The 23964-nt window shown below is 35.8% G+C and overlaps 2 protein-coding genes across 3 annotated transcripts in view; one reads left to right on the top strand and one right to left on the bottom strand.

Moving 5' to 3' along the window:
- Window positions 1–23964, top strand: part of LOC127976599 (zinc finger protein Pegasus-like) — a 164914-nt gene that overhangs the window by 4258 nt on the left and 136692 nt on the right. The window lies entirely within an intron of this gene.
- Window positions 171–10829, bottom strand: LOC127976598 (deleted in malignant brain tumors 1 protein). Of its 2 annotated transcripts, XM_052581140.1 has the most exons (11): window positions 10710–10829; window positions 10153–10309; window positions 7760–7944; window positions 6559–6657; window positions 6359–6400; window positions 5912–6010; window positions 5713–5754; window positions 5226–5401; window positions 4668–5059; window positions 3810–4054; window positions 171–333 (listed from the first exon to the last, which is right to left on the bottom strand). In XM_052581140.1, the coding sequence occupies exons 1-11, from the start codon at window positions 10798–10800 to the stop codon at window positions 326–328; spliced, it is 1536 nt and encodes a 511-aa protein (XP_052437100.1). In that variant the 5' UTR covers window positions 10801–10829; the 3' UTR covers window positions 171–325. The 2 variants fall into 2 exon arrangements, with proteins under 2 accessions (XP_052437100.1, XP_052437102.1); XM_052581142.1 differs by lacking the exons at window positions 5912–6010; window positions 6359–6400.

Genomic DNA, 23964 nt, shown 5'->3' with positions numbered 1-23964 from the left:
GGCAATTATTATACCAATTGATTTCTAATGTAATGCAAAATGTTTTGTTGACTTACATTAATATATAATTTGGACTATTTAGAAGTGACTTGCTTGTTTAAATAAAAGCAAAATAAAAAAATAACCATACTGTATTTTAATGTGCTTTAACAAAGAATTTGAAGAAGGACTGCTTTAATGAATTGCTTTAATGGATTAAGGAAAAAACATCATTAGTAAGATTAATGTGATTTGATTAATGATACAAATCAGAAATGAAAAAGCTGATGATTAAATCACTGTTGCCTTCATCTTCTCATGCTGTCTGTGATAGCGCGTAGCTGTCCTATGCTCCTGCGGAGTATGGCAAAGAGAGTCATGGTTGAGTAGAATAATTCAAGCTTGAACAGCTAGAAATGCCACAGTAAATTATACATCAATGTGTCAAACATGCTTTTAATACGATTAAATGTTATATGCAAAGGGTAGAAATTAATATATTTTACCCAATCAATATTGTCATGTATTATGAATTTACAAAATAATAATAATAATTAAAAGTTTGTGTTACCCCTGCGGGCGTTATGTCTGCGTTATTCAATTTTAATTGTGAGACCACGCCCTAAATCCCCACCCCTCCTCATCCACATGCTGGGAGGAATGTTGATTGTAACTTTGTGTTTGGAACATAGACTGTATAAAAACATGGACATAGTGTCTGTGTATGGAAGCATATGGGTAGCATTATTCAATTCGGGATGTAATATGCAAAATGACAATGCAATATGTAAAATGGCAATGCATTTCTGTATTTACATTTTCATTGTCCAATACATTTGTGCAACGTTTGGTGCAAAATGAAAATGAAAATGAAAATTAAATTACATAATTTTCATTTGCCATTTCCTACACCAGTTTTAATATGTAAAATGAATATTAATTTTAACGCTTTATAAGTTGCAAAATGAAAATGAAAATGTATTACAGAAATGATTAGATATGTCTAACATGTTCAAGCAAAAACTGTGGCAAAATGATAATTCAAATGCTATTTTTCTTAATTGCATTAACACTCACAGCCAAAACACTTACGATTGCATTTTCATTCAGTGTCCCGCAATGAATGTAGCAAAATTCAAAGTGCACATTGAAAATGCATTCCGAGCCGATCACGTCTCCGCCCCCTCAAGCCACGTCAATCACTGCGTAAACAAGGCGGGGCTTGCAGAAGGTCAAGAGACTCAATACTCAAGAAGAGGATTCAAGAGAAAACATGGACAAGACAGTTGTTCCGTGTACGTTTTGATCATTTCGGTTTATGGCTTAAATATTTCATTCGCACTTGTGAGTGGAGCTGAAACACTGCTTTCATCTGATTGGTCGAATCGCTCCGCCTTCAGCTCGGTCTTTTTATTCTTTCAGGCAGAATAAGAGTCAGTGCGAGTGAAGCACTGTAATGTCTGAAACCACCGTTTACTATTAATTAGCATACTATTTGAATCAGATGTAGCTGGGCACATAATTCGTGCTGCTGAGACCTGAAAATTATTTCTAGGTTGTAGTATTGTATGAATATTCTCCCACTGATAAAAACAGTGCAAATAGTTCTGTCTCCTTGGATAACAGTGAAGTGGAAATAAATATAGTTAAATTTAGGAATTAAAATTAAATAAGATTTTTTGGGAAGGTAAGTCTGGCCAGTTATACAGCAACACAAGTCAGATGAGTCTGAAGAGCTGAGCTGAATTTGGTGAAACATTAAAGTTCTAGTCTGTGTCAATTACTCTCATAATAAATAATAATAATAATGTTACCTGTATTTTTCGGTATAAGTTGCATCAGTCCAAAAATACGTCATGACGAGGAAAAAAAACATATATAAATCGCACTAGACTATATGTCGCATTTATTCAGAACCAAGAGAAAACATTACCGTCTACAGCCGCGAGAGGGCGCTCTGGGGTAGACTACAGGAGCACTTAGCAGCATTGAGCTAATTTTATAATTTTTTTTTAGAAATGTAACCATATTCACTTTTACAATTATTTATTAATGTCACACACACACACACACACACACATACCTAGTGCCTTATGACTTAAAAGATGAGAGTGGTAAATGTTACAGACATGGAACTGTTCAGTCTATTATTGATTTTTATTTCCACTTCACTTTCATTCAAAGAGAGAGAACTATTTGCACTGTATTTAACAGTGGGATAATATTCATACAATACTACAATCTAGAAATAATTTGCAGGTCTCAGCAGCACGAATTATGTGCCCAGCTACATCTGATTCAAATATTATGCTAATTAACAGTGAACGGTGGTTTCAGACATTACAGTGCTTCACTCGCACTGACTCTTATTCTGCCTGAAAGAATAAAAAGACCGAGCTGAAGGCGGAGCGATTCGACCAATCAGATGAAAGCAGTGTTTCAGCTCCACTCACAAGTACGAATGAAATATTTAAGCCATAAACCGAAATGATCAAAACGTACACGGAACAACTGTCTTGTCCATGTTTTCTCTTGAATCCTCTTCTTAGTATTGAGTCTCTTGACCTTCTGCAAGCCACGCCTTGTTTACGCAGTGATTGACGTGGCTTGAGGGGGCGGAGACGTGATCGACTCGGAATGCATTTTCAATGTGCACTTTGAATTTTGCTACATTCATTGCGGGACACTGCATGAAAATGCAATCGTAAGTGTTTTGGCTGTGAGTGTTAATGCAATTAAGAAAAATAGCATTTGAATTATCATTTTGCCACAGTTTTTGCTTGAACATGTTAGACATATCTAATCATTTCTGTAATACATTTTCATTTTCATTTTGCAACTTATAAAGCGTTAAAATTAATATTAATTTTACATATTAAAACTGGTGTAAGAAATGGCAAATTAAAATTATGTCATTTAATTTTCATTTTCATTTTGCACCAAACGTTGCACAAATGGTATTGGAAAATGCAAATGTAAATGTAAATACAGAAATGCATTGCCATTTTACATATTGCATTGTCATTTTGCATATTACATCCCGAATTGAATAACGCTACCCATATGCTTCCATATCTGTGAAGTCACCCGAAGAATCCTAAGGAGCTTTTTTGAAGCTCAAATTGGGCGGAGGCGGCCGTCGCCATCTTGCCAGGGTATCGCCATGTTACTCTACCGGATAAATGAAAATGGGCAAAAAGGCGGGACCTGGTTGCTGAAACCACACCCACCTATCTTGACCGAGGTGACAGCAGGCAATCCACCTGTCACTCAAGTTGCCACGCTCTTCATTATGCTTAGTACACAGTATTATTTTGATTATTATTTAATGAAAATCCAGACTGCATCAGTAAGAACTTGGCCTTTTGTTCACTTCATTTTATCACAAATTTGTTTAAAAACAAGGCACAATTCGACAGAATTTTCAGCCGACTATATTGGATCCATAGTAATGTAGCTACACAAGTGTGAGTAACTGTTTTCATTACGTGGTCCCTTTTGCTTTGTCTGGTCTTACAGGTCGTTTGATATGTATTGAGTTATTTAAAGCTCAGTCCATAACGTTGTTTGGTTAAAAATGATCCAAAATCAATATTTGAGCAAGTACATTACCAGCTAGTGTTCAAAACTTTCACCTTTAACCCGATTCGTAACGGTAACCTTATAATAATGTTTTCTAATTTGAGTGGTATGGGTAGGTTTTTGTGGGAAATTGGAGCATGGCGCTGCGTCATTACTTAAAGTCTGTAAACATAAAGAAGTTGTTCTGGCTACTATAGGCCTGAGTAAATCATTGCTTTAAATCTGTGTGACTCAGAGAGACCTCTGACCTTTGAGTTTGATTGGTCCCAGCATCACAGTATTGGTGTGGTAGGTGCTGTCAAGGGATCTCTTGCGACGGAAGCGGCAACCTTGGCGGCAGCGAGAGTTGTAATAGTTATCAGGGCAGATGATCACCTTACACTGCAGGTACACATAGGCATGAGTCCGGAGGAACTTGAAAGCCTGGAACCTGAACCGAGCATAATAGTGCTGACCGCTGGTGTAGGAATAATATGTGTCGTCTCTGGGACATCTACAAATGACAAAAGAAGAGAAATACAATTTGGATACAATTAAAACTACAGTCAAACTATTACTGCTATTAAAAAACAAAAAACATATTTAGACTAGGAGCAAAATAATTCTTACTAATGCTGTCTACCCATCCCAAATGATTCTACTGTTGCATATGATGTTGGAGTCACATTTGAGGCTACTTTTACATTTAAGATGTAGTCAATGCAAAAAACAGAAAAGTTTTTCTCTAGCGTTATTTTATTTTTGTAAGTTTCATGTATACACGACAGCTTTCTCTTCTCCAGACTGTAATAATATATTTGTTTTATATCACAATGTAATATCGATATCGCCTGGACATTGTAAATTATCATAATATGAATTAGCTCATATTGCCCACTTCTACCATGTACTACACAAACTCATAATGTCATGTTTTCAAAGATTTCCGTATTGGATGTTTACACGGAAATAACAGTGCTATTTTCAGAAACTTGCACTTTGAAACTTGTTTTAAAAAATATGCATTTTCAGTCCCCAAAACAAACAGTCAAAGTGCATAAAAAGTAAAAAAATTTTGGCTGAAAACATTGTGGTGTAAACAGCCCCTAAAAATGAAAACGTCTCACCCGTTACGCAGCAGGTTATAGGAGCGATCTATGAAGTCATTGGGATTTGGAGACGCTACACAGGTGTCCAGGAAGAGATCCAGACTGTTGTCAGGCCTGTTTAGTGCGACCTGAACGTACAGAAGTTGATTCAGGTTCACTTCAAATGGAGAGTCATAAATTTTCCGGTCGAAATTGCTGGATGAGTAGAAGGCTATGTTGGCCCCAAAGTGGCCCGTTCCTGTGATGTTGGCATTGATGTTCTCCTTGGCCTTGTAGAATATCTGCACCATGGTGTCTGGCTCCATTTGGCAGCCCACGCGTAGCAGGAACTGTGACTGACGAGTGATTTGACCCGATTGAGACTGAGAGGCCCGCACATTGTTGGTGTAGGACACATTACTATTCATCATCTAAAGAAAAAGAAAAAGAAAGAGAGAGAGTGATGTTTTTGGTAAACATGCCTCCCAACAATGCATGCAGTTAGGGTGTCTAACTAATCTGACAAAGAAAATTCATACATTAAAAGCTGATAAGCAGCTACTAGTTTTCAATTCTGGCATATGTGTAAGATCATACCTCTTTGACGGTTCCACATGCATTAAGTGGGAATCTGAACATAACTTCGGTACTGCTAATAGTGGGTTTGCAACGATTGTCATTCACATAAAGGTCACTTCCACTCAACCCGACTGAATTCAGGTAAGACCTCTGGATGACAATGGTCATGTTGTCTGAGGAACAATTCACATGTTCTGCAATACAAGAGTTTCATCCCTCAATGTCATTTTGCACGTTTAAAATATTTATTTAAATTAAAAAAGACAAAGATGTTTGTACCTCTTTTTATTATATTTTTTAATTTTACTGAGAGGAAATGAAAAACTAGTTTGGCTTCACTTATAGGAGGGAGCTTTTAATGTGAGAAACTGACATAACCAATGAAGCCATTAATATGTGTATGGTGATTAATAAGTGTGTGACTGCTACAGGAAAATGAGCCTCCCTCTACATGCAGAAAAGCGAAGGAAAGTTTGACATAAAAATAAGAAAATAATAGTTTTACCCTTTGCAGGTTGTGGCGAAATGGTTGTATTTGAGCAGTAATCTGTATAAAGAAAAAGGATAAATCTTCATGAAAGAAACATCAGGAAGTCAATTCAGTTTCTGGAAATAAATTGAAATAATGCATAGCCTTTTGCTCAGTACCAGAGAGATTTGTGTGTAGTGACTGATCATGAAGTGTCTGATAAAAAGGAACTCACAGCTGTAGTCGGAACAACAGTTGCCATAGTACTGACAGGAGTAGTCACATGAACAACTGCTAAGGGAGTATCCGCAGTTATTCCAGCATGAATTGTAATCTAATAATAAGAAAAATGTATTCTTGTATTATTATGAGTCAGAATGGGAATCATAACAAATTAACGGGTTGTCTATTTACACTATGTAAAAATAGCTTGCCTTGTTGGCAGAGTATTTACATAAACCTCACACAATAATGTCAGATATTTATGCCTAGTATTTCACACAATGTTAAATTGATTTACCTGTAATCCATGATCCAGTGAAAATTTCTGTAAAGCCAACATTACGTGTATGGTTATTAATACAGTAAGTCTGTGACTACTACGGGGAGATCAGCCTCCCACATGCAGGATACATGGGACAGGTTTGAATTTGACCAACAAATAATAGAATCATAGGTTTACCTGTTGTAGTCTGTGGCAAACTGGTTGTACTTGAACAGTAATCTGTGTAAAGGAAAAGCATAGATCTTCATGAAAAAAACATCAGGAAGTCAACTCAGTTTCTGGAAATAAATTGAAAGAATGCATAACCTTCTGCTCAATACCAGAGAGATTTGTGTGTAGTGACTGATCTTGAAGTGTCTGATAAAAAAAGAACTCACAGCTGTAGTCGGAACAACAATTGCCATAGTACCGACAGGAGTAGTCACATGAACAACTGCTAAGGGAGTATCCGCAGTTATTCCTGCATGAAATGGAATCTAATGATCAGATAAATGTATTATTAGAATATTATGAGTCAGGAAGTAAACAGTAACAGTCTATTGGCCAATTCTATTTATTCCTAAGTGCAAATAGCCCACCTTGTTGGTAGATGCTATTTACACAAACTCCACCAACCAATGTCTGGTACTTATGCCTAACAGGTGTTTAATAAGAATGTGTCCACGGGTAGGGGTAGGGATGATATTGTCCCAATAAGCCAGCATCCGTTTAAACTTTAATGAATATACTCATGTAGCATCAATATGTTATAATTACATATAATATGTGTATAACATATTTTATAATGTAGCCTATTACAATACAGAGGTGCAAATAGTATCTGCCACTATTTCACTAAGTATAAATGTCATCTACACTTTGTCATAAATTAAACAATTATTTTCTCAATTTAAATTAACCTAATTAGTTCTGCTTCCTTGGTTCTATAAATTATTTTTTAAATACTTCTGAGAAAGAAACTTAAATTGTAAAATGTATGATTAAAAAAAGAAAGAAATTGTTCTTTTAACTGCAACGAGCAATTTAATGTTCCTTAGAACTTGTTCTAAAAGGACAAGTTTAATTGTTCCAGCTGCTGTAAGAAGAAGCTACAAACAATCCACCACCTACATCATCCTCACATTAAGTCTAGCTGGGACTCCTTTATATATACAGACGTAATGTAATGACACAAAGACAAACATCTGCAAGCTAGTATTTCTCATGGAAACCTACCACCAGAACACTTTATTACAAGCTTACAGTCATGAATCTGGTCTATTTAAGGATGTAGTTTTGAACACTGCTGGTTAAGTACATGCTCAGAAATGGATTTTGGATCATTTTAAATTTAAAAAGTTATGGATTGCAGCTTTAAAGTAATTATTTTAAGATTCACAATGAAGAATCAACTCAGACATTCATTTTATATTTATTAAATTCTTGATTCGGTTAATAAAAAGAACCATTAATTTGTTCAGGGATAAAACTAAACTGGGTGTTGAATGCATGTGCAAAAAACAATGTTGTAATTGAGCATTCATTCTAGTATTGTTTGAAAAGTGAAATTATTTATATTTGTCTTTTTTATTCGCTTACCTACAAAGACCCAGTTTGCATGAAATCCTTTACTTGTTGAACTGCCGTCACTGTAGAAATACACAGTCAGATCATTGCTGCTGGATTTGAAAGACTGGCTCCTGTACTCCCGTATTTCTCCCAGTAAGGGGTGGTGGGTAGAAGGACCATCATATACTTTGATGTAATCACAGCATGTTTCCAAACTACAGTAGCAAATAGAGATGAGAGAGAAAACAAATGCAAATATGTTTTTTAAACCAAATTAATACTTTGGTCACAGACTATTTCAAAACATAAATCCTGTCACAAATCCTGTCTGTGGTTTTCTGTCTGTTCGCCACCAGATGTTGCCTTCTTGTTACAGTGACTCTCACACCACACAACCCCAGACTACATTTGCCATCATCCATTGCACTGATTACACACAGAGCTGCAACCAATCAAACACAATTTATAAGCCATGGACGACTTCTTTCTGATCGCCAAGTACTGTTTAGCTTTTATTGCTCTCCAAGTGATGGAGCCATTCTGAGTTTTCTGAGTCAAAGTCTGGTTTAATCCAGTTTATTGTGAAGTCATTCATGACTTTATCCTAGCCTGTGTATCTTGTTTCTATGTGTTTTCTGCCTGCCTTGGATTTTAGCCTGTCTTTGATTATCCCTTTGGCTTGCTGTTTTGGTCTATATTTCTACCTTGCCTGGAATATAGACTGTCTGTTGGATTACCCGTTTGCTTCGCCCTCTGGATTATGTTTGCCGTCATTTGACCCACGCCTGTCTCTGGATTACTCTTTGGTCTTGCCTGTGCTATACATGTGTTGTTGTCTGTCACTTGCTTGCTTTGACCACGTCTGGGAATAAAAGCCTTGCATATGGATCCACACTTTTCCTCGGTTCACTCCGTAACAGATGCTCCACAAACTTTTTTTTTTTTTTACTTTTTTTTCCTTGAGAAAATGTTTCACCTCATAAATTAAGATATTAAAGCCCATCATTCAAGTGGAAGATCCCTGTGAATGTACGTGTAGATAAATAGTGTAGGAACTCAATTTCCGTGAAAAAATTAATCATAAATGTGCATTAAAAACGTTTTTTAAAAGAAATTGTTAGTAAAATTACTTCCGCTGTCAAAAATGCTCTGATTGGAAGTGAGGCAACGGCCGGTAAATATCCTATCTTCGTAATGGAGTCAGACAGCAAAGAGGTTGCAGTTGGGGTTAATGTCAACTCTTACGATGGGCCATTGCCGTATAATTATGAGCTGCCTAGGCAAGAGAGGGGTCAGGCAGAGTTAAGGGGAAGGGTAAATGGACAGAGGAGAGAGATAGAGTTGTGGTGCGAGGAGAATCGGTGGAGTGACCACAGGCTATAGCTAATTGTGGCTAACATTGTCTCCATGTTTATCACATTGCAGTATCTTTAATAAATCATATTTAGCAATATTGCTGTCGACTTCAAGCATCCATGTAGACTGTCACCATCTATGCCAGCAACATGTGTATTAAAATGTTTAATATAGATCCCAGATTTTAAATGAATGCTGTAGGCTGTAGGCTATATCTTACATATGTGACGGTCAGCTAGTCTGGACAGGGATGGAAATGCTGTGCATTTTTGCACAACATAGTTTATCGTGAAATTTTGTAGAAATTGCTAGCTGATTTTTAATCAGTAACTGCTTTCAGACCTAGGTGTCCGCATGTTCTGATGTCAAGCATTTGGGCCGTATATCTGAACAACATAATCGGCTGTTATACTGAGCTCGCATATACTGCGGAGTATGTGGATGAAAGCAGTTAGTGTTCTGGTTAGGACGGGAATATGCTGTTCATGTAAATACAGTCATTGTTACAAAAACCTATTATAATAACGATAACGACAAACTCTCTTTTCTGTTACCACCTCTCAGGCTGCGTAAACCCGGGGTGCTCAACACTACTCCTGGCGATCAACTGTCCTGCAAAGTTCAGCTCCAATCCTAATCAAACACACCTGAAGCAACTAATTAAGGTCTTCAGGCTCACTTAAAAATTAAAGTGAGGTGTGTTTGATTAGGATTGGTGCTAAACTTCAGTCGATCGCCAGGAGCAGGGTTGGGCACCCATGACCTAAACCCACACTGAGAACCAGGGCTGCAGCGTCATATGATGCGTTCTCTGGGAAAAGGCGTTATTTTGGAGTGTAGCTTAGAAAAGGTACACTTTTTTTCTTAATTTCTGCCCGTGGGTGTTGTAAAACATATGTATTCTTATGTATGTCTTTTTAAATTAACATTTTCATACAAGATTCTGTATAAATTAAGTTATACGTTAAATTGAAAGATAGCCTTTAAATTACATAATTATATTCCTATGCCAAAAATCTGAAGAAAAAAAAATATAGAGATGGCAGTAGAAAATGAATGTTTCTTACGAAACACTGTTGAAGGTCAGTGACACTGTCCTTCTCCCTGTGCTACGAATTGTCCAGGTGCATTGTGAGTTATCAGGGTAGTTATTAGGGTACCGGGGACTGGATAAATCACCCCTCCTATTTGTCATTTGGCCACCACATGATTGTGCACATAGATCTAGAAAACAGAGAAAAAGATCATCACAATTTAACACGAAGACTCACTCGTGGAGAGAAAAAAAAAAAACATAGATGGAACATTTGGTGAAATGCAGCCAGTTATAAAAACAAAATAAATATATCACGTGAATTGATGTTCAGCATTATTCAAACATCTATAGCCATGTTATACACACACACACACACACACACACACACACACACACACACACACACATATATATATATGTGCAATGTATTAAATGTTTTTTTTTTCCTATTCATGATTACAGAGTTATCTTTATGAACTACATTTTGTGTATCACTTGCATGAAACACATGATGTTCAAACTAGCAACTAATTTTGAAATATTGCAAATTCAGTACAATATTCAGTCTTCAGTGAACAATAATCTTACCTTGAAAGTTAGTAAGAAACAGACAGAGAAGGAGTGTCAGAGCTTTCATCTTTCCCTTCTGATGAAGTTTGTTTTTAAAATTTTCAACCATCACTTATATATTTAAAATGACAAGGGGGATGTCCTTATGATGCATGAACAGAAAAAGCTATATAGATCAGCATAATCATGGAGAGTTGCATAATATGCATTTTTTTTGTGTATTGTGTTTATCAATATTTCTGTTTACTCAATGTTTGTGATTATGAAGTAATTGTTAATGAAATTATATTGTACACAAAGTTGGTCAAAGTTGTTAATATTACATTACAAAAATATGTACAGTTTTACAAAAATATTAAATTAATGTATGAAATAAAAGAGAGAGTAGCCTTAGCCATATGACATGAAAGTAGCGCCAGTTACCCAAAAGAAATGAATGGTCTGAGATATGTACTATGTATGACAGTGATTATTTGAACATTAGACTGTTAAATGCTGCATAACCATAGCTACTTTCTGTTATGCGCTGGAGAAAGCAGGCTGAGATAAGGATTTAGTTGCAGGTTTTCTTATTAAAGTAACAAAGAAAACAAATGAGGTGCAAAAACAAATACAAAGAATCTACACAAAGCACACGTGATAGAGCCCCCAGTTTAATGAGTGGATTGCAGACACGACACAAACAAAAACGCAAACCAAAAGTCCAGGGATTTTGTTGATTATTTCACATGATCCAGGATTGTTAGGTTCTTCGTAGTTAATCCTGGAGTTGCTGTCATAGCAAAAGATCTATTAGCGCAAACATGCTCAGGAGCAGGTTTATTTCACCAAAACAGGATTAGATTGTATAATTCAAAAATTAATAATGAAGATGACACTGAAAGTCTGTCCCAGCCACTACTATTTACTTACAAGAGCACTATACTAAACCAGGAAAATAAATATTCAATAATAATAATAATAATAATAAACAATTTTAAAACGATTTTCAAAAATAATTAAAATGTGTAATCTAATAGACGTGGCCAATTTTAGTCATTGAGGAATTTATTCAAAAAGGGAATAATAATCTCATAATTTTATTGTAGTCACACACACATTGTGTACAGTTTATCCAAGCCATGAATTTGAATGGTGAACTATAATGTGGGCTTTGATGCATTGCAGGAGACGCAGAACAATTCTCATATCTCAAAAAGCTTTTATGATGCACATTTAATTTCAACACAGTAAAGTCTTAAAATAGACCTTATGGATTAGGAAACTTTGACCAATCATAGTCACATATAACAAATCCTCTTCAAAATTTAATGAATCGCTAATTACAATACACTTGACATTGAAAAATGCAAAGCCTGTTTAAAAATAGTCATTTAACAAACAGTTTCAGATTTTATTTACCTTTATGTCATTTTGCTTCACTTTTTCCTTGATTGTGATTATTTGATGTCATTACATTGTTGTCTTGCCACCAGCCAATCATTGCTCTGCATTGCTGATCATGGTTTCGAGTATCAATATATCTTCCCATTCCAATGAACTTAATCCAGATATTTTAATCAAATCTGCAAGCTTGTTTGAAGAACCAAATTAGCCAGAGATTAGTTTTCATGATTAAAAGTTCTGCCATCTGTCAAATAATCTCAGATGTATTACGCGAGATGTGAAGAACGGACCCCAGGAGGATAGTGTAGCAAAGGTGGAATGGGGGATGTGGGGAGGGATCGAGGGCTAGGCCTGTGGAGAAGAAGAGGGCCTGGAGACTTTGGCAGAGCAGGTTTCTACAGAAATTCTTTCAGCAGGCAGATCTGGGAATTGTGTTCACCTGGCTTTTGATCCTTTCATTGTAAATTACTTACCCTAGAAGCTGAGCTAGTATGAGGAATCCAGTGCCTTTTCATGTACATGCTAGAGAATAATTTTTGAAACATGACATGATTTTGGTAAAATTGCTGAATATTTTATTTCTGATAAAGCTGACTTAGTCTCCCGCCCACTCTCAACACTCCATTAACAATCTTGTTTTTTTTTTTTTTTTTTTTTTTTATGGCTTATGTATTTCAGTGCTATTGTACTGTCAGAGTACTGTCAGCAAATGCAACATTCACTTCTCCTTTGTCATCCAGTAGCCTGAGATAAGACACAGCCCTGTAGAGAAGTTGTAACTCTGCAGATGCTACGTTCCCGAAATCTTTACATGTGAATCTCCTGTTTTATACAAAAGGTGTTCAAACTCTGTACCAATTACATCTCAGATTTTCTATTTGCCAAAATGATTTACTGTGAATTTAACTTGTGGAAATAACCTGTTAACATTGGTTCACTCAGAAATATGTTAAAATATTTTAAATTATTGTAGCAATTGTTTATTTCTCACTATTCCAAAAGACAAAATACATTAAGCTAAATACAGAACACAGAATCAGGTCCACATCAGACACTCTCATCTGACCCACATACTGTATGGATCGATGGCACTTGATGGTCTGCTCCTTTTTGCCAGATTTGGGCCACAAGCAAGCCAAAGTAAGGCCCAGTGTCAGCCATGAATAAACCAAATAAAGCAGAACTAGCCCAAAACAGGACCATATTGACTTTAATACTGACCCAGATCTGGCCCAGATCCAACACATTGCTCCGGCACATGTACCGTGAAGGATTATGGCACTTGGGTGGTCTGCTCCTGTTTACCAAATTTGGACCACAAGCAGGCCAAAGGCAGACCCAATGTCAGCCATGCATGAATAAATCAAATTAAGCAGAACTGGCCACTATATGGGCCATATTGATTTTAATTCTGGCCCAAATCTGGCCCAGATCAAATGTCTTGCTCCGGCACACATACAGTGTAGAATGATGACACTTTGGCAGTCTGCTGCTGTTTTCTAGATTTGGGCCTCAATTAAGCCTTAGCATTGCAGCATGTAAGCCAACCAAAACTGACCCTATTGTAGGCCACAGTTGATTTTTTTTTTTCTAAAACTTGTCTTCCCCAAATTCCTTATGTGGTCCACATGCTACATGGAATGGTGGCATTTTGGCACTGGTCCACAAGCAGGCCACTGCACAGCACATTTGAGCTAATAAGGAACCAAATAAACCATAAATGTACATTATCTGGGCCACACTAAGCCTTAATAGATTTAAGCATCAACAATAGTCAAAATATTGTAAAGACATATAAAAATGTCCTCCCTAAATGTTCAAATAATTTCCAGAAATATGTCCTATACTTGGTAAAATCATCCCAACCCAAGTTTTTCATAAGCAGCAATTGAAATGTCACATTCCAAGACTTTAAAAACAGTTCTTCACAAGTTAGAACCAAAATGATTCTCTTGCAGACTGCCTACAGTCTATAATTGTCACGGCTACACTGTATTAAAGGGCACACAACAAAAACGAAATGTTATATGTCATAAGGCTTTCATCCAACAAGGGTAAATTCAAACACAATATAACACAGCAACATTCAACACATATAGACGTAAGAACAGACCAACTCAAAGTGAACATAGGTACTCAGACCAAGCAAGGAAATTAGGCACACCTGAAAAGAAAAATACAATCAACACAACAAGGGAAATGGTGCAAAAGCATGTTTCAAAAAGCAAAGTTCAAAAATGAATTGCTAGAATGTGCGGATTTCGACCGCATTGTCTAGCATCCATCTGTCTACCCAACAAAACAGACTAATTCCTTCTGATCTCCTGGACATATAAGGATTTCTCACAATCTGCTGCTGTGCATTTCATGGAAACTTGGCTAAACTATGCCATTCCAGACAGCACACTCTATCTGCCAGGCTTGCTGCTGTTCAGAGCAGACTGCGAAGCAGAATCAGCAGGGAAATCGCACGGTGGCGGGACATGCTTTTACATCAACGAAAGGTTGTGTACAGATGTAACAGTGTTAAAGAAGATATGCTGTTCAGATCTAGAAACACTATTCATTACCTGCAAGCCGTTCTATTCACCGTGGGAGTTTCATTCTCGTGAATGTTTACATTCCTCTGCAAGCGCAAGTGAGTCTGGCTTTACAGAAACTCGCTGATCAGATCACAAAGACAGAACAAACAACACCCGGACTCTGTTTTAATCATTCTTGGGGACTTTAATAAAGCAAATCTCTCCTGTGAACTGCCAAAATACAGACAGCACATCACATGGCCCACCAGAGACAGTAATATATTGGATCACTGTTACACCACAATAAAGGATGCAAATCACTCTGTTCCACGAGCAGCTTTGGGGCGATCTGATCACTGTTTGGTTCATCTTATACCAACCTACAGGCAGAAACTAAAATCAGCTAAACCTGTATTAAGGACTGTAAAAAGATGGACTAATGAAGCAGAGCAGGATTTACAAGCTTGTTTTGACCTTATTGATTTGAGTGTTTTTGAAGCTCACAGTAGGCAGCTTTGGTAAGAGGCTTTTCTCGACCAGGCGCAGAGTGCTGTCAATCACAACACACACTGGCCCAGATAACCAATCACAGCACAGACTGGCCCAACTAACCAATCACAGCACCTCTTGTATTCCGGAAGGCAGGCCTTGATTTGATAAAGGAACTTTTCGAGCCGTTCATGCCAGACTGGGTAGAGATTGTAATAATGTAAAATATAATAATATAATAATAATAATAATGACAAATAATGTGTTTTTTGAACAACCTAGTATGAGAGCCTGTTCTATTACACCCCCCAAAACAAAATCAAGAGTTTGTAAAAGAGCATAATAGGGCCACTTTAAATACAATTTTTGTACTTTTGATGGGTTATTTGAAGATCTTTAAGTTTCTGTTTGTATATGGTGTGATTTGATAAAATGCTCATGGACTGACTCAGACCAGTTCTAGAGATTATTCATGTGTTCATACACTTGTCTGCATCATTCATTCATTCATACAGAGGCAAGCAGGATTAATATTGAAATAGCATTTTTGCAGTTTAATATTCACAGACACTAGCCCATATAATTTTGTGTACTGACCTGCTTTTTGATTTATCAATCCAGAATTTGGCAAATTTTATGATATTTCGTATTATCCAATAAACTCCCTTTTTATGACTGGATTTCATTATTCACATTTTCAGCACTGAGAAAATCACTTCACATTCTTATTGTTTAGCATTTTTACATTGGATTCACTAAAAGCCAATTTTAAATATTAATGTTCATCATTAAGTTCAGTCATTGAGATTGTGTAATTTATGTTGCTTTAACAACAAAACTGTTAGCCTTTTTGATTTTGTTTTTTTCAAAACATTTGCAAGAACGGTATTGACTAGAGTAGCAGAGTCTTCATGTTTCTGAATATAGCTTTGATGTGTGCTTTTTTATAGAATTTCACAGATGACTTTTATTTACTTTCAACTGAACCTCCTGTCTAAATGTCTAAAATAAGCTTTTGATCCAAGAATACAGGCTTTTTTTGCTGCTTGTTCTGTTTCAGCTAGCAGAAAAGCAGCAGAAACACTTGTTTTGCTTTTAAAAGAAACTCCACTAGATGACTTACCGGAGGATCTTTTACGATCTTTTTACTGTCGTTAGGACCAACAGCACCTTTCAAAACCTTATTTGTATTTTTTTCTTTTCACCCATCCATATTTTAAGACGGGTGAAAATTCTCATACCTATCTTTTTGTAAAGTTTCAACATGTTTAGCAACAGTTTTCTTTCCACAGCTTCAATCAAAGCATTTATTTTATCCTGCTTTCTCATCAGATGTCAAAGCTTTCCTCTACAAGTTGTGAGCAACTTAAACATTTCCTTTTCTCCCATAATCACTTTCCCAGCAATCATCCCTCAAGCATAAATTTCACTTCAACAAATCATGCTTTTTGCAAGATCTCAACAATATTTTCACTTCAGCATTGCAATAGAAATAATATACAGTACCATAGCTTTCAGTTCTCTACTTCCAGTTGGTCATACAACTTCTGCATACCCCTTTTTCAATTATATCGTTAATAAATTCCTTCTACTTAGCAAAGAAAAATGTGTTTCATTTGAAGATTCGAACAAGTGCTTTGCTCATTGTGGTGTAATATACTAACCATTTGTGATTTTTGCATTGGATTCATTAAAAGGCAATTTCAAATAGTAATGTCCATATTTGGGTTCCGCAGTCTTTGAGATTGTGTCCATGAATTGTTGATCTTTGGACATTTCTTTCTTTTCATTGTACTGCTATTGAACAAAATCTTGATTATACTGTAGACTCTGATCTTGAACCAGCCCCAATATTATCCTTGAAGGAAACCGATGCATTTTATATTGATGCCTTATTTGACAAGAGGAGTTTAGGCATTCTCTTTACATTTTTTTAGTTTCTATATGTAGGTTGGATGGATGACGTTAGTGACAAGTCTGACAACACCTGCGTTTAACAAATTTTACTCCTTGTCCTAAACAATTCATAATTAATTTAATAAATTCACTCTTTATTCCATTCTAAACTTCAGGCTTACAATCCGTTGTCCAGGCCAGAAGAAGGTCTGGGAAATAAGGAAAAACACTGAATATATTCAAGAAGTCTTCTGCATAACAGGATGTCTTGATGTGGTGAAGAAACTTTTCAAAAGCTACCTGCAAATAAAACTTCAACGTTAATGACAAAATTCCTGTGCATCACATCTGACAAGTGACAGAACAGTTACTTAATTTTATAATGAGGCTGAGATATACCATTTAAGCAGAGCTAAATAAAATGAATGAATAACAAAATCACAAGCTTGATGTGCTTGATATTACAAGTCTTATTAAGAAAGAGGCCGACACAAGTTGCAGCCTAACAACACTTCGTTCAGCAGTCTCATGGTGTACAGATCATGCAAATTACATCACAGTAGTTGATCTAACAGTGTTTTACACATATATTCACCATTCTGCAAAATGTTGTCTAAACATTGTACCAGATCCTAAAGCAAAATCTTTGGAATATAATTTCAGTGCACAATATTCACCTTAATGTCTTGTGACAATGAATAGCTGTCTTCTCTTGGGAATGATATTTGTTTCTGTATTTGGCTTATTCAGCTCCTCTCACTTAATTTTAACCGAATACCTTAAACTGTGATTACCACAATGTATCTTTTTGTTTCTGATGTAGGCTTTTCAGAGAGACTGAAAATAAAAGTTGATGCTGTAGCCTATATGCAATACTACACTGAAATCCACAATAATATAGTAAAAATGTTTTTACCATGTGTCACTATTGATTTGTCTATTACAGATTACTGATATATACTATTTATACATTATTAAACAAAATTATCCATTTTGTTTTCAGAATACATTACAGAAGTGTCCATCTATTACTTTAATATACAAATTTGTTACCCAATCATAGCAGTGGATGTTTACTTCCAATAAACACATCAGAAATGAGTTTTTCAAAGAAAGGGTGGAGACAGGATATAAAATAGCCTTTTACTTCTGTTTTTTTTTATGTTAAAATCTTGCTGACATAAGTGGATCTCAGAGAACATATATTTTTTTATGCAGCACGTGAGGGGTTGGGTTGTTTGAATTTTTTAAATTGTGATTCTGCTTATCGATTTTGATTATTTTTGATTCACAGTTTCGATTCTAATATAATAATGATATCAAACATTTCTCTAGTGTCTCTTTTTTTGCAAACCATTTAGGGGAGCTGAATACCATGAACAAAAATCAACATACTACATAAAAACTGGACTTTTATAGCTTTAATAGCTGCTTCAGTGCAAAATAGAACTTTATGGTTATGTACAAATTTAGTCTTTTTTTCCCCCAATGGAAGCTGTGGTTCTCCCATGATTCTGAAGAAGAAACATTAGACAACTAAACAAAATCACATGTGATTTATGAATGAAGGATTAATTGACTCACTCAAGTTGTACATGCCCATTGATGATTAAATGCTATCTTGAATAATTCTCCTGTGTCTCCTCACTTCCTCCCAAGTGAATTGGGACATATATAAGAGTGCACGTACATTAATTTAAGTCTATTAAAATTTTAAATTCCAGGCATTCTAAACTGTAGATGGTAAAAATGCTTCTGTGTGCTTTCTATATTTTTATAATTTCATGTAACATAGGCCTAGTTAACTTAACCTATCACACAAAGAGTACCTTTTTTCTGCATATGCGCACATTAAATAATCATTTTATACAAGTACAGTAAAGCAATAAATTACTTATATTTTAGACCTAATATTGCTTGTTTTTGCTCAATTTTGCCAAAGAAAATAGTTCACAGCACTGTTTTGCATCTCTGAGTAATGGACGGTTTACTTATTGAATGAATCAGCTTTTTAAATGAATCAGCTTTTTGAATAAATGATTCAGTAATTCACACCTTAACACAGCCAATTGGTTTGTTTCTGAACTAATCTGCCATTTGAATGAATCGGCTGAATCTCAAAGGTGCGTTTACATGGACAGTTTTTGCTTCCATCAGAATTAATTCATTATGGTTATTGAATACGAACGTAGTGTTTACATGAATGGTAAATAAAGTGATCGGGTTGATGTGTGCGGTTACATGTCACAAGCTTCTGATCGGATTTACTCTTTTGACATGCGCACAATGCATGAATATACAGAGTTTCCTGTTGCGGTTTTAAAAAGCTCACGTTATATTTATCTACTTTGGGTCCTAATTAGGCGACGACCATAGAAAGTAAAATAAATGGACACAGTTGGATTCAACGGAGAAAAATGAAGTAAATTAGAAGCATGCACTTCCTGGGGGTCGGGCATACTACGCAGACTCAAACTGAGCTTGATGACGTAGATGTCACGTGAGCAACCTGTAAGTCTTCTAATCGCTTGGCCAAGAGAAATCTGAATCACCAACCGAATCTTGCAGAAAAGGCGAGCGTGAACAGGAGTAAATTTTGGTAATTATTCTGATTAATTATCCTCCATGTCCTCCCAATAGCCTCATAGACAGTTAAAGATTGCCTGCGAGCTTCTCCATCCTGTCCGGTAATTTCTCTACTGTGTGACAGAGAGTCGCTGGATTATGACGCAATCGTTAGCCTATTTTTTTTTTTTACAAAAAGTGCTTCTACTGGGCCATAACGTAAGATACAAGGTAGTGGAGCCTTTATACATTTTCGTGTATCTTTAGAAATAATTAATGGACAAATGGAGTCTTTAAACGCCTCAGATGTAAAGTTATTAGCTGTCAAAGTGACGCCAAAATGAATGGGAGTCAATGGAATGCTAAAAGCAGGTGGGGGTCCACTAGCCAATGGCGGCGCACAGGGGTGCTTAAAAAAAATATGAAACCCTGCCCCCCGGCGACGACCAGCACATGAACTGTTGTGCTGCTTAAAGGGACAATAAGTAACTTTTTAGGTATTTTATTATCTAAAATCAATATTTTTATTCATAAATATGCCCTCAATGGTGTACAAATACCTATGCCAATGTTTAAACTAATCCTCGTAAATGAAGAATTTATTATCTTTATATACATGGGACGGGTAGGTTGACGGAGGCTTCCATGTAGTTCCGCCATCTTGCAAAACTATAATAGCAGAGAGGGACAAAAAGTACTAAGCCAACGCGTTTCCACAGCGCGTTTTCGGTCAGAGCCAGAAACGCAGGTGCAGAGCAGTGAGAGGCGCTTGAAACTGCACCGGCAAGTTTAAAAGTCTGGATTGCATTCTTATTATGGACCATACATATGCCGCGCCACAGGAGAAGAAAACATCGTCGCCAAAACAGTCAAAAATAGAACGTAAAAGGAAACGTGACCGTAGATTACAGAAAACAAGAGTTAATGTCGGGGAAGCTTTTTCTAGGTGGAAAGAGCTAATGCTGGATAAAGATTTCAAAAGAGACGCTGAAGTGGCCAGTTTTCTTCTCGACAGGTAAGTCAGTGTTACAGTCTATATTATAATATTTTTTTTATATCTAACAATGCATATAATTCAGAAAATATAACGAATAAATTAGACATAACTACTAATTACAATATTTCATGTTTTCCACAGTCAGTAATTCATACTGTAACATTCGTTTGTTAGTTGTCATGTTGCAGTTTGTTTGAAATAACACACCTGTTGTTCACCTGAAGGAAAACTCGACGAAGTGCTATTAGAAGACATCCTGTCAAAGCTTTTTGGTACATATCGCCTACCGTAGATGCAACGCGCATTTGAAAAAGCGAGGCGCTGGAGAGCAAAGTTAGTTTGAATGCAAAATACAATTTCACCACTAGATGGGAGTAATTCCTACTCAGTGTCCCTTTAACTTTAGCTAAAATAAAAAATAAAAAGTAGTAAAAGTGCCTCTTCCCGCACTCAAAACTGGACATCTGTTGGTGAAAGTCTTAAACGAGGACTGGTGGGACGTTGTCCTGCTCTACTTCACAGATGCTGAGTGAAAGGGGAGTTTTATGATGATTAAACACTCATTTATGACACTTTATTCACCAGGAAGAACACCTCGTTCTGCGTGTCATACGTCATTACACTATATCTATGTCACTGTGCCAGCGCAGTACTTTCCAGTTTCGATTTTCAATCCGATCAAGTGTTTACATGTCCTCTCGCTCGGATTACAAAAGGGATAAACCACCCCTTACAATCCGATCGAAATTTTAGTCGGATCGAGCCAATTCAATCCAATTGACGTGTTTACATGTGACATTTTTATTCTGATTGTGCTTCTAGTCCTATTAAAATTATTAGTAGATTAGTAGAGTCCATGTAAACGCAGCTAATGACTCACTCATTAAAATTCACTTTCTGTCACCTACTGGCAGTTTTAATTTCCCATTTCGACTATTTAAAAAATAATAATAATAATAAGTTTTCAATGTTTTATGTAAAAACAACAATTTATTTATACATCTGTATCTGCAGTTTGAATGCATCCATGTCCCCTCTGAGATAGGCTTCGTAAACTGTGTAAATACAGTGCATGCTATTTCAGATGCAGATTCTTATGTTGGAATGAAAGACACTGAAGTGCGAAGAAGTGAAGTGCTTCTTATTCTTACCCAAAAATACAAAATTTAAGGAATAGTTAAAACTGAACACAATCTTGCTACTCAATATATATATATATATATATATATATATATATATATATATATATATATATATATATATATATATATATATATATATATATATATATATATATATATATATATACACACACACACACAATTTAAGATATTTTGGATGAAAAATTGGAGGCTTGAGACTGTCCCATAGACTGCCAAATAAATAACAGTGTCCAGGTCCAAGAAAGTATGAAAAGAATTGTCAGAATAGTCCATCTGCCATCAGTGGATCAAACGTGACGTTATTAATGTTTGTAGTACTGTTTCTACATGAAAGAAACAAAGATAATGAATTTATTCAACAATTCCTCTCCTCTGCATCTCTCAAAATCAGCGTAGCGGTATTTTGGCAAATCTGAGCTGTAGATGGTGTACACTTTTCTGTATCGGCCATGGCGAAAGGAAACGTTTTTTTTATGGCTATTTATGCTTTGGTTTGAAAGCAAACAATGCATCGGCACAGCGCAGTACATATGCCATGTGGATATATATCTTAAATTACAAAAGACGTTCCAAAGACAAACAAAGCTTTAACAGGTTTGGAACTTGTGATTAATGACAAAAATTTTTATTTTTGGATGGAGTAACCCTTTAAGTACATTTAAGATTTAAAAAATACTTTTTGTACTTAAGTACAATAAATATCATATACATTTACTTAAGTAATATTCTAAACAGTGACTTCTACCAAAGTCATTTTCTGGGAAGATATCTGTACTTTTACTTGAGTATGACTTTCCACTGTGTGATATGCTGCAAGGACACTGGGAGCGCATGGCTCCTTTAAATAATAACTTTTGTAGCACACTCTTCTGAAAAAAAAAAAGATGTTTACTAGATGGGATGCTCCTACTTTCCAAGGATAGCACAATCCAGAAAGCTCAGGAGCAACAAAGCGAATCATAGCAGCTTGTATTAACTTAGGACAATACCAAACAATGAACAGATACAAACTCAGGGCTTAAATACACAAAAATGGATGGGAAAATGGGAACAAAGGAAACAAGGTCAAATTAAACAGGAACAAGGAGCACTAGTTAGTTAAACACTGTAACAAGTTATTTCAGGTGCGTTTAATTTACTCCGTTATGTCTGGTATTTAAAGGATAGTCTGTCAAATGTTTCCTTGTCTAGTCTGGACGTCAGTACCTGTTATGCATAACCATTTTGAAATTTTATCATTAATAAATTCCTTGTACTTAGCAAAGAAAGATTTTTGGAACATTTGAACAATTGCTGTGCTCATTGCGGTGAGATATTCTTATCATTTGGGATTTTTTCACCGAATTCATGAAAATGCAATTTCAAAAAGTAATGTCCATATTTGGGTTCTGCAGTCTTTGAGATTGTGTCCATGAATTGTTGACCTTCTATGGATATTTCTTTCTTTTTGTTGTACTGCTGTTAATAATTTATTGTCTGACATACTCCAGTTTTGTTCACAAATATTAATTTACCAGTAATCATGAGTAATCATGTATACTACTGTTTAAAATGGGGCACTATGGCACTAAGTCAATACACAATTTAAAAAAACTTCAACAGGATATAAATGTTTCTGAGCTTGTATCAATAAAGAAGACATGCGGTTCTATCAAAATTACACAGGCTACTTAGATAGTATATTCATGTTTCTGTTATTAACAGAGTCGGGAATGTCTGTAATCCCCCAGAATAAATGCTATACCAACCATATCCTCCAGCGACTGCATAGCAAGAGCCTAGAAACCAAACAGAATTTCCTAGGAACCAACTAGCAACACTTAAGCAAACATCTAGAACTAATTGACCAAACCATTTCCATTTTTTAAACAAGTAAGACAAGCCAGCATAAAATTGTCTTTCAAACTTTTTTATGTAGTTATTACAATTTTTAATACAGTTAATACAGTCTGCTTACAAACATTTTCAAAACTTTGCCTCTTTTTATTTCAAAATTTTACACACAAATCCAATTTGCATACACAAAATGCAAAATGCCTCACATCTCTCGCAAAATGAAGCACTGCATTAAAAATATCCCAAACACATCTCAAAAGCAAACATTAGCAAACACATTTGCCATAATATTAATTCCTGATCGATTTATGTGTGTAAATTGTGTGCTGTGTTTTGCAAAAACACAACACATGAAAACTTGCAACTTTAGGGATATTTATGCATGAACAGCTTATAACTCTCCAAAGAGAAAGGAAAAC

The sequence above is a fragment of the Carassius gibelio genome, chromosome B17 (genome assembly GCF_023724105.1).
Source record: "Carassius gibelio isolate Cgi1373 ecotype wild population from Czech Republic chromosome B17, carGib1.2-hapl.c, whole genome shotgun sequence".
Lineage (NCBI taxonomy): Eukaryota > Metazoa > Chordata > Actinopteri > Cypriniformes > Cyprinidae > Carassius > Carassius gibelio.
The sequence above is the reverse complement of the archived record's forward strand: the minus strand, read 5'-3'. Positions and strand labels throughout refer to the sequence as shown.

Excerpts from the sequence above, each read along its gene's own strand:
- LOC127976598 (XM_052581140.1), bottom strand. The coding sequence starts at position 10,800 with ATGGTTGAAAATTTTAAAAACAAACTTCATCAGAAGGGAAAGATGAAA. Across the intron at positions 6,401-6,558 it reads TTGTTGTTCCGACTACAGCT|ATTACTGTTCAAGTACAACC; the intron begins GTGAGTTCTTTT and ends TCCTTTACACAG. Across the intron at positions 5,060-5,225 it reads CATGTGGAACCGTCAAAGAG|ATGATGAATAGTAATGTGTC; the intron begins GTATGATCTTAC and ends CTTTTTCTTTAG.